We start from the raw sequence: 13738 nt of genomic DNA, 5'->3' as shown, positions 1-13738 counted from the left end.
CGCATGGTCCACAAAGTCAAATGTTTTCACAACTCTCGAACGTTGATGCAATTTCGAGTCAACCGCCCTCGAAGACATCTTGGTGAATTTCCCTCTTTTTCTGCCGCACCAATATATGTGTCCCCGCACCAGTAGGTCATGCTTTTCAAAGTTTTTGGTTCAACCATGGTTAATGGTGTCCTACCTGGGCAATGTCCTCGATGCCTCGATCAATGTGGCATTCGATCCTCGCAACACTTTGTCAGGGCTAGTTAAAACAAAGCGGTAAGTATAATTTTTCTAACAAAAGTGGTAAGTGCGTAAATTTAACAACATGAAAAACATAATTATTACTTGGAAGGAACCGGATGCGTAAACGCTCTTATATTTCTTTACGGAGAGAGTGTGCAGTAAAGAAAATGGTTAGGGCAAAGGGAGTAAAGCCATCCGAAAAACACAGATATTACGAGGGAGAAAAGTGCAATCTACAAGGGCGTAACTGCAAAATGCCCGCCCGCCTTCCCCCACCGTTCACCGCCCACGATTCCTTCCAAGGAAATCCTCCACCTGTCCATGCCCCCGCACCGCCGAGCGCCTCCTCGCCCCCTTCCCCGGCCACGCATCCGGTTCCCCTCCGATGGACGCCGACGACCCCGCCGCCACGCCCTCCGCACCGCCCACCTCCGAAGCCGACTTCTTCGACGTCTCCGATGCCCTCCCCACTCCCCCTCCCCCTCCCTCACCCCACACCCCGTCCTCCTCCACCCTCCGCCGCCGCCCGCGCCGCGCCAAAATCCTGACGCAGCCCGACGACCCCGTCTCCCCCTCGGCCTCCGCCGCGTCCACCGTCACCGCGGTCGATGAGCCCGACAAGGACAAGGCCATGCCCGATTCCGATTCCAACGTCACCGTCTCCGTCTCCGTCACCGCGGCCGATGAGCCCGACAAGGGCAAGGACACGGGCAAGGCCAAGCCCGATTCCGGTTCCGATTCCGATTCCTCCGAGGCCACCAGCGCGCCCCGTTCTCCCCCTCCCCTCGAGGAGGAGGTGGACCAGAAGGACGCGGAGCCGGCGGCCCCCGAGGCGAATGTGGACGAGAAGGATTCGGAGCCGGCAGCCCCCGAGGCGAATGTGGACGAGAAGGATTCGGAGCCGCCGGCCCCCGAGGCGGAGGTGGACGAGAAGGGTGCGGAGTCGGCGGCCCCCGAGGCGGAGGTGGACGAGAAGGATGCGGAGTCGGCGGTCCCCGAGGAGGAAGTGGACGAGAAGGATGCGGAGTCAGAGGCCGCGGCGCCGGATTACAGGCCGATGGCGACGGCGCCGCCGGCCTTCCTCGAGTCCTTCGCCGTGTTCGTCATCAAAGCCGTGGTGTTCCAGGTCAGCGCGCTCGTCGCCTGCCTCACGTTCCCCTTCCGGCTGCTGCAATGGTGGTTCCTCTTCGTGACCGACCCGCTCGGCTCGGCGCAGCGGGCGAGGGATTGGGCTCTCGGGGTGGCGGGGCAGGCCACCGGCGCCGTGGGCGCGTGGCTCGGAGCGGGGGACGGGGTTCCGCGCGTGGTGGCGAGGCTGCTCTGGGGGGCGCTCTGGGCCATGTACGTCTGCGTGCTTCTGTGCATGATGCTCGCTATGGCGTTCACGGCAGGGGGGGTCTTGGTGGGGAAAGTGGTGGAGGAGCCCGTTCAGGTGACAGAGAACCTGAATTTCGATTACACCAAGCCGAGCCCTGTGGCATTTGTGCCGGTGGGGCGGTTGGTGCCGCCGCAACAGCGGATGCAGCTCGAGGTGTTGCTGACGCTGCCCGAGTCGGATTACAACAGGAGGCTTGGGGTTTTCCAGGTACCTTTCTTGCTGGTCCTTGTCAAAGTAGTTTGACATGATAATTTCCTTGAAAAATGCCTTAGCTATCAAGGGAACAGAGTATACCGCATTGAAGTGTGGCTAAATGAACTGATGGTTACAAATTAGATTCCTGCCCATTTATGTCTTTCATCATGTAACTTTGGACAATACATGATAAATAAGAAGTTATTAACTGCAACTCTGTTGTGCATTGAGATGTCAGCAATAATTTTGATTAGGAAAGGCTACCAAGCTTAGAAGGCATAGTTCTGAATTTGAAGAAATTTATTGTATATGTGATATAAATTGATGGTCCGAGAATTAGTTTGTAGTTGCTGTTCTTTACTGTGCTTACTTGTAAAGCTGTGTGATAAGGAGGTTGGGCCAACATTGTTTTGTAAAGTTGAACAAAGCTAGATAAGTTCTGTTATCCAATTGTTTTGCTCTCACATTTCACATCATATGTTCAGGAACACAATAATGCATCTGTATGTAACTTGATTATGAAAAGAACAGCTAGCCAAACATCCAAATATTTATAAGCGGCTCAACGGAATGAGATATATAATCCATGACAACGTCAAATGGATATGAGACTAGAAAGTAGATTGTTGACATGCAAAACCAGGCCGGATAGGTCAATTAGTGAATCTAAAACATGTTTGGTGGGATAGATGCAGTGCATGCGGTGTCAGGCAGCCTATGTTATTTGTTCGACTAAGCTATGAAGTCATTACATTTTCTCAAAGATCTAACAAAACATGCTACAACTGAGTATGCCTGTGCATATGGCTTTCAACCAGATACAGCCATATGCATATCAATAAGAGAGTTAAGTCAACTTGCTGTTTCTTGCTCCACGGTTCATTTTCATGATGAAATGTCCTTCTTTCCAACTGAATGTGCCATACTTTTGAAGGATGTGAAAGCATTATATACCCAATTCATGTTTTCTTCAAACTTATGAGTTTAGAATTCATAGTATGTATGCATACGCAATATAGATCGTTCCTGTCACAGAGCTATCAGTGTATAACTGTATCTGTCCAAAATTATATGCACAACATTTGTTACACTCAGTACTAGTTAGCACTAATATCCTCTCCATCTGATTTTGCCTTCTTCCTCTGAGTTCAGGTGAGGGCAGAGCTTCTATCTGCAGATGGGAAAGTGGTCACGGCTTCGAGTCAACCATGCATGCTAAAGTTCAAGAGCGTCCACATGCATTTCATAGAAACCTTTTTCCAAAGTGTTTCTCTTTTGTCCGGCTATTCATCTGAATCTCAGGTTATCAAACTAAAAATGACGGGCATTAAGGAGGCTTTCAAGCCAATAACAGGAGTAAGGATAGTGCTCGAGCAACGAGCCGAGTTTGCAACTGGTGCAGGCATCCCAGAGATCTATGACGCGTCGATAAAGCTGGAGGCCGAGCTCCCTCTGCTCAAGAGAGTACTCTGGCACTGGAGATGGACCATGTTTGTGTGGAGCAGCATGGCGGTCTTTGTTTTCGAACTGTTGCTCGCCGTCGTTTGTTGTAGACCCTGTATATTTCCCAGAAGTTGAGGAAATGCGGTGTAGCTCCTGAGGGTAACTCATGTAATGTACACTTGAAAATAAATGTACAAGGGGGTGCCACTGTGTCATGATAGACTGACTGCTTACTAACCATGCTGATGATGCTACATATGCCCTCTTTCGCCATCTCTGTCGTGGAGCTTGCCATTCTCTGAGTAGGCAAGTTAAATCTTGCTCTTCTCATTTTGTTTCTGTGGTTGCTGCTATATCCGTAAGGATGAGCTACTTATGTTACTGCATAGTACTAACAGATGTAATATGATGCAATGATGCCAGAAGCCAAATACCTTCTGTGGTTGGTAGCATGAAGATCCTTCCAGGCCAAGTTATGCCCCTTGTTTTCTTCACCGTCAACATCACCAAAGTGCTGGAATTTTTGTCATCGGGCGCTGCTGTGCACAATGCATAGTCGTGGTTTTCAGATAAGCTGCTTTGAGCTTCTTCTTTCAGAAAAGCTGTGATATTTTTGTTCTGGTTTTGTCAATGGTAAATTTTTGGTAACAGATTGAACCATTATGACCTTGTTTCGGTGCTAGCTCCCCAGGATGAACAGTGGACATAAAAAAAAAATCTGTTTTTCTTTTCTTTGCATCAAAGATGAACAAGTTTTCTAAAGGAGTGCAAAATTCGCGGCGGTTGGGCATTGGAGGAGCTCTGGACAAAAGGAACAATCGGTGATTTGAGAAAGGTTAAAAATTCTTGATTTTGGAGCAACGATTTTCATTTTTCTGTCCCGAGCTCCCCCGATGTCAAATCGCCAAGAAATTTGCACGCCATTAGAAAACTTTTTCATCTTTGATGTGTATTTTGTTTACTTTTTTTTTTGCTTTTACTGTTCACCCAGAAGCAATATGTGCTCGTATCAGCTATGGATTACCGGTTGAACCACTCCTAACTCCTAAGCCAGCCTTATTTCTTTAGATTTTGGTAAGAAGTGCAAAGCAACCTGTGGCTGGATGGTTAGGAGGACAGTGGTATTCTCGGCCCACTAGGGTTCAATTCCTGATGCTCGCATGTTTCAGGATTTATTTCACAAATTTGAAGAAAGTTGATGAAATAAAAAAAGAAAACAAAAAAGAAAGAAAAAATAATAGAAAAAACGGCCATATATAGAACAAAAAAACCAAGAAAAGAAAAACCATACAGGAAACGTAACACCTTTTTTAACCTTACATTTGTCACAAACAAGAGAAAAAGAAGTAAGATTGCACAACAAAATATGCTCACAGTGTTTAGCGCCGTCGGGCGTCGGCACTGAACATGGAGGGCTGGAGTTCGAATCTCCCACAACACACTCCTATATCTTTTGAAGGTTAGAAAGAATATAAAAATGAATGGGCCAGCCCAGGATTGCGCGCCGGGTTAGAGGGTGTGCCAAGTTGCAAAAGACACTCTAACAGACGTTTAGGGCGTCAAATAGGAGTTGGGCTGGAGATTTGGCCCAAGCCCCCCTACCGGTACCACTACAGTATGTTTGTCTGTCAACCAAGTAATCTATTTCACTTGCCTCAAAACAAGTAATTTGTTTCATAGTATTTGCTAAAAAAAGCAATTTATTTCTCAACGCCATCTTGCCTCTCCACCATTGGTTGCACATACGGAGTACATGGCAAACCATAGAATTGTTGGCTGCCAGGCCATTTTCTCCCTTGTCCATCTAACTTATACAGAAAAACTAGGGCACTGAGATAAAAGTGAATTTACATACCCCTAGGGGTCTTAATTACCACTGATTAGCTTTCAATTTGCTTCTGGCCATCAAATTAAATGTGAATAACCCGCCCCCTCTCTTTGAAACAAGGGGCACCACCAGCGACGGAGCCAAAAATTTACTCCTTGGTATTCATTCTAAAAGAAAATTGCACAATAGTAGTCCAGTAAATTGCATAGGTCTTAGAGGATACTAGCAATGCCCGCGCGGCGGCACGCCGCGCCCTGTCGATACGTCATGTGTATATGTATATATGTATATGTTATTTTTATTTCTTGTGATGAAACATAAGTCTTTTATGAGCATATGTTTGGAGTCACAAAAAAGCAAGACATGCACATGAACAATTTGGAAACGATATATTTATTATCAGCATGAGTGCTACATCTTGCAAGATGGAAATTACACATTGGCAAAATTTTCAAGCAACGCTGGACACATTACATCTATTTATAGCTTATATCCTTCTTGTGAACCCTCCCGCGGAATTGGCACATGCGATAAAATGATAGAGAACCTTTACAAATTGTTTCATGCGACCTATGGGTGCTTAGAAGCAGTGTATCCAACAATGATTTTGAACAAATAAAAGAGGCATCAATATGATATGCATTTAGTTTAGAATTGACCACAGTTGTTCTATCAATAAACTGCAAAATTGCTCATTCAAGCATATTTACCCTCTTTGCCCTCCCATATATTCTATTATTTTGTGATGTTACATAATGATGTTCGTGGCATGTTTCATGTAAGATTTCTTATGCAAAGTTGCATTTGTTAAAATAGTAAATCAAATAGTGTCATGTTGATTGCTATCAAGAACGAAAGGCAAATATATCAAAGAATAAACTAATACTTAGCATCGTCAACACTGTTAATCAAAATGGATACTTCTTAAATTTAGACAACACTTTGTAAAATCCAAATGTGTAACTATTTAAAATGCGGCTTTCGAAAATGACAATGATATTAAACTGAAAATCAACTTGTGAAACTGATTAGTTGGAAATGTGTAACTATTTATTTCAAATGAGTGAAACATGTTATTTAAAAATATGAAATTAAAATAGATGTGATTTTTATGAAACAAGCCAGTGAAAAGTGGGTTCTGAAAATGAAAATAATATGTAACTGAAATGTTAACTTATGAAAGTGATTATTTAAAAATGTGTAATAGTTTATTTCAAAAGAGAGAAATATTTTATTCCAAAAATGTGGAATTGAAATAGATATCATTTTTAAGAAACAAGCTTATGAAAAGTGAAATGTGGGTTCTGAAAATGAAAACAATATGAAACCGTAATGTCAACTTACGAAACTGATTATTTTTTAAATGTCCAACTATTTATTTCATAAGAGTGAATTTTTTTCCCAAAAATGTGATATTGAAATAGATATGATTTATGTGACATATGTTTCATGAATTTTAAACCTATTTAAAATGTATCCAAAATCGGTCTTGTTTTAAAGGTCTTTGCGACATGAGTTGAAATATATATAAATTTTTGGAATCAAAATTTTGGTTACGAGATATGGATGATTTAAGTTACTAAAGGTGAAATAAATGAATGAAGCTAAACTACTATTAAAAGAGCAAACTTAAATTCTGTCAAAGTCACACAACAAACTGTACACGGGATAACCACAACCTTTCGATTAACTTAACTTAAACACATTCTACCGTCAATATTAGGTCTATGGTCTGCCATTTAGATGAACGCGTCAGATCAAATGTTCTGCCGCCGCCCGTGGTCTGCCAATCGTCCAAGTGCTCCGCCTCCCCAGGATCCACGCGGCCCCACCTGCAAAACCGTGATTCGTGGATCGATTCCGCCCACCCTTTTTTCTCTAGCCCAGATCGAGAAGGACGCATCCTGCGACACTACAGTAACGTCGGCGCCCTCCACGGTGTTCGCCGCGGACGAGACGATACCGGCGCGGCGCTTCTTCAGGTTGTGGCAGCCAGCGGCCATCGCCGGCACAGAGGCGCCGTGCGCCATCCTGGTGGTGCCGGCCCACTGGGTGACCGAATCTCCGGCCGTCAGCGTCATCCGCGGCAACAACGACACCATCTACAACTTCCCAAGTCCATGTACCAGGTTCGTGAGTTCGCCCGTGCGCCCCTCTCGCTTCTATGTACCAGGACCATTGTATGGATTCAGCGTTCGATTCCAATAGCCGCGGATTGCGTCGTTGTCTGGGTTTGGTTGCGAGTTGTTGATCGTTGGGGATTGGATTGGATGGCGCAATACTACAGGGTAAGCATTACTGGGCAACAAACTGTCCGTGCAAAAAATGGTTCGTCGTTTCCTAATTTTTTCTGATTTTTGTTGCCCATGGTACTTAGGCCATCAGCCATCTACAATGTCGGCGCCCTCAATGGCGTCCGCCGTGACTTGCTGGTCTCCATGCGCTTCAGTGCCGTCCAGCCATGATGTCTTAGGAGTATGCGACGGCGGGGCACGACGGGCTTATGTGTCCAATTAATGATTCCTTCACCTATTTCTGACAGCATTAAGGTTGAGTTTTGTCAAGTCATTTCTTTCATATATGCAATGGTTTGAGAGAAGGAAGTACGAGATTAATCTTTTGATCTTTGCAATATACATCTTTTATACAGGGTCCCAGTGTCGATGCTTTACAAAATGAAAGAACTATGTACAAATTCCCTCTGATGCTTAATTGTTTACTTGTTTCTCTCATTTTCCTTTGTATTTTGAACAAGTAAAATACTCTTGGGTCTATGAGAAGAACATCAACTTCTATTTAAGTTTCAGGTGGTGCCGCCGCCCTTTCTCTGCCTGCTACGGACTAGCCCCTCTGCGTCACCCTGCTGACTCCTTGCGTGCAACCGACGGGCTAGGTAACTCGCCTTATTCCTCATCTCTTCCTTTCCCTCCCTTCCTCTTGCTTCTCTCTGCCATCTAGATTAGCCCTTGGATATGGACGATTTCATGTTCTCCATTGTCGTTGTTGCTATAATACAGTATGATTTATTACAGCTTGTTTGAATGGGTTAGAAGAGGAGTGATGAACTGTTTCGTAGGCATTCATGTATGTTTAAGTTTCATTATCATCTGAAGTATAAACTTGCTTCAAACGGTCAATTTACATTCCTGCCACAAAATTTCTCTGCGGCTGTGGTTGTATTGGAAACATCTTATTCTAAAAGGTAAATGTTTTCACGCCAAATATCTATGGTTTGTTTTGTTCGGATAAGTGATGCAATCAGTAGCACTGTTGTCTTTCATACAATTTATACTCTAAATATTCTTATTTACCTCCAAGACTGTAGCCCACAAACTAAAAAGTAAATGCTTATTCCTCTCTGTCCAGGATACTATTGTGAGATGGTCTGATACATAAAAGACGGCCTCAAGCCCCTCTAAGGAAGCATCCAGTCTCGCCGTTCTACCAATTTCGCCGGAAAAACGATCTACTAACTTTGCCGGAGCGCTGACTGCCTGTGCTCCACCTGAGGTACGCCGAACAGCCAAGCCACGAGTAGCCTTGAAGTAGCAAGCTGTTATGTTTGAAAATTAATTTAAAAAAACATGTGTTCTGGCTTTATTACTTTGCCATGATCTTTTACTGTGTGCCTGCAACCGTAGCGCCCATCGGCATTACCTTGCCATATACGGACAGTCTGCTGAGTAATTCAGAGCAAGAAAGTTATTTTACTGGAAAAAGTACATCCAGTATGAAACCCGGGAAATTAAATTGAAATCTGTCTGCAACAGTTAGGATTGTAGTATACAAGTTTACAGATGAATATATCAAGTCTACTATGAACTAAAAGAGAGCAGGTTTGACAAAAAACACAATTCAGGGTCACACGCTTCAGGCTCACACTTGCAAATGGTTGTAGAAGTGACCTACTACTTGAAAGTTAATGAAGCTTTATTACTTTTCTCCACATTGGTAACTTCACTTTTCAGAATAGAGGTGTATCATCCACTACTCATGGGCATACGTATTCTTCCTTCTACTGATGTTGCCCTGCCCATTAAATTGTCTTTTCTGAGCATTGCGGCCGTGCTCCATGAATCAGATACTACTATCGGCTATTGTAGTGATGTACTGTTCATCTACTACGCCTACAAAAGCGTGAAGTGCAGATCTTATACTGATTTGGTAAAGTTAAACCATAAAATGCTTGACCAATATCGTAAGCACGACTGTGAATTCTAACATGGAGTAGAGTTAATAGGGTATTTGAGGGAAAATAATCTTAAGATTAGCAAGGTGACAAGTGTTGGGGAGTATTATCAGTGAACATACAGTAGATAGCTAGATTAGTTGGTTGTGTCTTCCATCCATTTTTTTGTAAACCGCCAACATAGGCTCACTCTGCACCAAGCAGATGGTAGTTCTAGCTGAGGAGGATACAAAAAGAAAAACAACCAAACAGAATTAAGCACCAAGAATTTTACCACAGTTTTATTTGCTTTTACACAACAAGTTTATCATTTAGCATTTCTCATTCATTCGCCCTTAAAATGTATCCTTGGATTGTTGAACTTATAGGCATTAAATTCATGATTGAAGGAGTGTCTCATGGCTTAATAGTCATTTAGGCACGTGGAATTTTTAGGAGTGAAGTCAGGAGAATAGGGCCATGGGGGCGTGGTCAGTGGTGCAGTGGATCCCGACCCTTGCCTGTGGGGGGCTCCGTTTTTAGATGTGTTTTCGAGTTTTGTTAGGGTTTATGTCTTGTTTAGGAAGGCGAGACGGCGGCGGCTCCCTGAATATGGAATAAGGTTCTCCCCGCCTAGCCCCCGTCCCGGTGGTGCACCTAGCACCGTCGGTGGGCGTGTGGAGGTGTGTCTCCGGCGGATCTGCTTGTGGTGGATTTCCTTGGATCTGTTTGTCGTTCGTCTACGTTCGTGTCTTCAGGTTGGATCCTTCTGATCTACGTAACTCTTTATCGGCGGTGGTTGCTGTTCTGCTGCGATGGTCCTATGGGGGCTTAGCACGACGACTACTCGACTGTCTACTACAACAAGTTTTGCCCAGCTCCGGTTAGGGAGGGGCGATGACGGCGGCGTGCCTTCCGCTCGCTTCAGTGCTTGTAGTTGTCGCTAGGTGGATGTAAATTTTATTATTTCTGATGTTTGTTGTACTGTCATGATTGAAGATGAATAGATCGGATGTTTTCTCGCTAAAAAGAGAATCCAGATAATGAAGCAAACAACTTGGTTAGAAGGTAAATTCATGATCACCAATGCCTAGCTATTTTTTGATCTTACTACTATAAAGGATGCAAGTGTAATGTGTAGGTTCAGAGAGCATCCCTGTCCATGAACAATACTTTACATTTCTGAATATCCCTAGCTTTATTTTCATTATGCTGATCATCATTATATTTTGTTGGTACACCATTATATTTTGTTTATTTTACTGATCTATTTTTTTCTAAGATGAATGCTGATTGTTTTCACATGATGATCCGTGCATTGCACGTGGATACTTACTAGTTAGTTTGAAAGAGAGAAGACAGAGAATGGCAGCACATGCAAGCAAACCCTGAACCATTGGGCTAAAAGGTGGCTCTGGTGGGACCTCGCGTACCGTATTAACATATTTGATATCTGTGTATTCACAAAGCAAAATGACTAGCTTTTTATTTTGCATAGTGCTGCACTAATCTTTAGACGGGAAGAGCGGCTAGCGATCTGCCGCTAGGTGCCGGAACCACTCAATTTTCTGCTTCGAAGCCGTTCCGCGTGGTCCACTCATTTTCAGGGAAGAATATGGGTGAATATGCCGTTCCTGGAACCGGTGGGTTCCTATTCTGCGACGAACCAAGCGCGTCCGTGGGGATGGGTCCGGCCCATTATGTTTCATCCGGTGACAAAAACCAAGCACACCCTTATACTTATTAAAATTTGGGACCCATATCACACAGGCAGTAGAATGAATGACAACGGAGGTCGGACTTAGTTTTGAGTTCCATCGTGTAACTAATTAAATTCCTATAAACATCCCCATAAAGAATACAGTTTTTGTTCATCCATGATACATACATCAATCGCATCGAATTACATTCTCTGGATTAGGGTTTGCAAAATAACGACATATGCAAAGGCGCATCACATACACAGTCCATCTACTCCATGGCCTTGTAGCACGTCATTTGCAGATTAGAGATTTTGCTTAGAAGCAGCTTCTCTAAGGCGCATATGCAACCCATCAAATCCACCGCCTTGTACCCCGTCACCTCCTCCAGCAGATTCTGGCTCAACGGCACGCCGAGCATCTGCGTGGCGAGGAACAGCGCCGATGCAGCCATGGCGGACGGCAGGATCCGTCCAACGAACCCGAAAAACCCCAACGTCAGGTTGACCAACCGAAGCGCGAGGGACCTCACCAAGAGCTCGTCTTCCCGCTGGAAGAACCTCGTGAAGTGCTCGACGAAGGTGTACGCGGTCGGGCCGTCCATGGCGCAGCCGAGATCCATGAAGAGCTCCCACTCCATCTCCTCCACCACGTGCACGGTGGTCCCGAGGAACGCCTCGACGACTTCGGCGTCGAGCCTCCGACCGCTGGCGAACTGCTCGTGCTTGGCGGCTAGGGAGACGGCAGCGGCGGCCACGAGTTGGAGCGCCTCGTCGTGGGCCGGAACGGGGCGCACGGACAGGAAGCGGTCGAGGTAGGCGACGGCGCGGCAGAGCGTGCCCTCCGGGAGGCCGCCGAGGTGGCGGGCGAAGGCGTCCATCCAGAGCACGAGCTCGGCGCGCATGGACGGGCTCAGGTGGCCCTGCTGCATCTTGGACATGTAGTCGGCGTCAGGGTGCTCCCTGGGCTCCCTCTCCTTGGCCCGGAGGTCCGCGTCGACGTCGGGCTCGTAGGGATCCGCGCACTTGAGCCCCGGGTTTTCTCGCCGGGCGCCCATGACCCAAGAGACAGGATGAACGGCCGGGACGTCGGCTTGTCGCAGGTTGTTCATCGGCTGGAGCAGCATTGGCCACACGCAGCGAGGGCTGGGCTGCCGGCGACCGGGGAGATGGCAGTCGATACGTGGAAGGAGAGTTGTCTGTCAGCAGCCGACGAAAGAGAAGCGGGGCTTTGGCGATCGCATTGCGCCAGGTATATATAGATGGGATACGGGTGCTCTGACCGGGTTTGACACCCATTTAGTTTCGGAATTAAGGTACCGACTCGGACCTGCACTATTTCAATTTTTTTTTTGAAAAATCACCCCGGGGGGGGGGGGGGGGGGGGGGGGGTCGCTGCTGCACTATTTCAAGTTTTTTGTTCTTAATTTGAGGTCGCAATGATCTCCTCCAGTTGGTACTGGCTGTTTTCTTGTAAGTCGACGGTGTTGAGAGTAAGTTCCCTCAGCTCTGGCAAACCTTCAAAGCCCGGGGGTAGCAGCGGGATGGTGCAGAAGAAGAAACGGAGGGAGGTGAGCCGGCTGCAGGTGAAGACGGAGGAGGGGATGGTCAGGAAGCCGGAGATGTCGAGGATGCCAACACCTCCGCGGGAGAGGACGAGGAGCCAGTCGTGGATGCGGCCTTTGTAGGGCTCCTCAATGTAGGCGCGGAAGCGCCGGATGCGGCCGGGGCAGCGGAGGAGGATGCTAGCTGTCGACGGCCCCAAGATTGTGATGAGCACCGAAATCAAGGTCGAGCCATGGAAGGGCCTCCCATCGGCGTCTCCAGGCGCGGGAGAGCGCCGACGTGCGGACGGCGTCGCGGGGCCCGACGCGGTTGAGGATGTCGGCGAGGACGTCCGTTGGCAGGGAGATCAGGGCGTCCGCCTCCACCACGGCGGCATCAACCACCCTACGGGGCCTGTAAGAGCGGCGCCGCGGAGGCATCTCTCCGGCGACCCACAGTGCCGTGGGAGAGCTGGGCGAGCGGGAGGTTGGGGGGCGGCGGGGTCAGCGCGGCATGCGTAATAATTGCGAGTGAATAAAAGAAATTTGACGGGAAAAGCCTCTTGGCGTCGTTGAATATATTTTTGCAAAATAAAAGCAGGTGGATCACAGCCCCCAAAACTGACAAATTTGAAACACAAGAACCTCCAGCTAACTTGTGCGCCATTTCATTCGCTTTCCTCGAACAATGTTGAATCTGGATCGACCAAACAATGTTGAATCGTGTAAAAATGGAAAGAAGTGCATATTTCAACTCCGAACACACACTCTATAGTCTAACTAGAAAAACGCCTGTGCGTTGCAACAGGGTCACATTAACTTTAAGAGTTCAATATTAGTTATGTTAATATTACATTTAATATTCTCACACATATTAAGTGACATTGACGACATTTTTTATCATCAAATTCTCACACACACTCTCTCTTCCTTCCTCTTCCTCACTCTCTCCCCCCTTTCCTCTCTCTCTAACACACACATATTCATCTTATTGGGTACGGAATCATAATCCATCTATTTCACGCGCACGCGCTAGTGCATAACAATATGGATTATGTGTATTATATTCGCCACCACAACTTATATTTCCCCGAGCCGCGTCGCTACAGAGCCGAGCTCCCGCCCGACCACCTCGCCGGCATCGAAGGGGAATGGATAAGGGTGACGCCCTGCCTCCCCTGCCCCCCATGGCCTCACTCCTCGACGCCCCCTCCCAGATCTACTTCTCCTCCTCGCTCGCTCGATCCCGTCG

The 13738-nt window shown here is 46.6% G+C and overlaps 2 protein-coding genes across 2 annotated transcripts; one reads left to right on the top strand and one right to left on the bottom strand.

The window, feature by feature from the left end:
* Nucleotides 1-505: 505 nt before the first annotated feature.
* Nucleotides 506-3465, top strand: LOC125510122 (seipin-2-like). The gene is made up of 2 exons (XM_048675213.1): nucleotides 506-1816; nucleotides 2957-3465. Exons 1-2 carry the CDS (start codon nucleotides 617-619, stop codon nucleotides 3380-3382), a joined length of 1626 nt encoding a protein of 541 aa, XP_048531170.1. The 5' UTR covers nucleotides 506-616; the 3' UTR covers nucleotides 3383-3465.
* Nucleotides 3466-11214: 7749 nt separating this feature from the next.
* LOC125507233 (putative cyclin-F1-1) lies at nucleotides 11215-12069 on the bottom strand. The gene has a single exon (XM_048671882.1). It carries the CDS (start codon nucleotides 12067-12069, stop codon nucleotides 11215-11217), a length of 855 nt encoding a protein of 284 aa, XP_048527839.1.
* Nucleotides 12070-13738: the final 1669 nt, after the last annotated feature.

This window comes from Triticum urartu, chromosome 5 (genome assembly GCF_003073215.2).
Source record: "Triticum urartu cultivar G1812 chromosome 5, Tu2.1, whole genome shotgun sequence".
Classification (NCBI taxonomy): Eukaryota; Viridiplantae; Streptophyta; class Magnoliopsida; order Poales; family Poaceae; genus Triticum; species Triticum urartu.
This window is presented reverse-complemented; position numbering and strand designations above follow the sequence as displayed.

Excerpts from the sequence above, each read along its gene's own strand:
- LOC125510122 (XM_048675213.1), top strand. The coding sequence starts at position 617 with ATGGACGCCGACGACCCCGCCGCCACGCCCTCCGCACCGCCCACCTCC. Across the intron at positions 1,817-2,956 it reads GGAGGCTTGGGGTTTTCCAG|GTGAGGGCAGAGCTTCTATC; the intron begins GTACCTTTCTTG and ends CTCTGAGTTCAG.
- LOC125507233 (XM_048671882.1), bottom strand. The coding sequence starts at position 12,069 with ATGCTGCTCCAGCCGATGAACAACCTGCGACAAGCCGACGTCCCGGCC.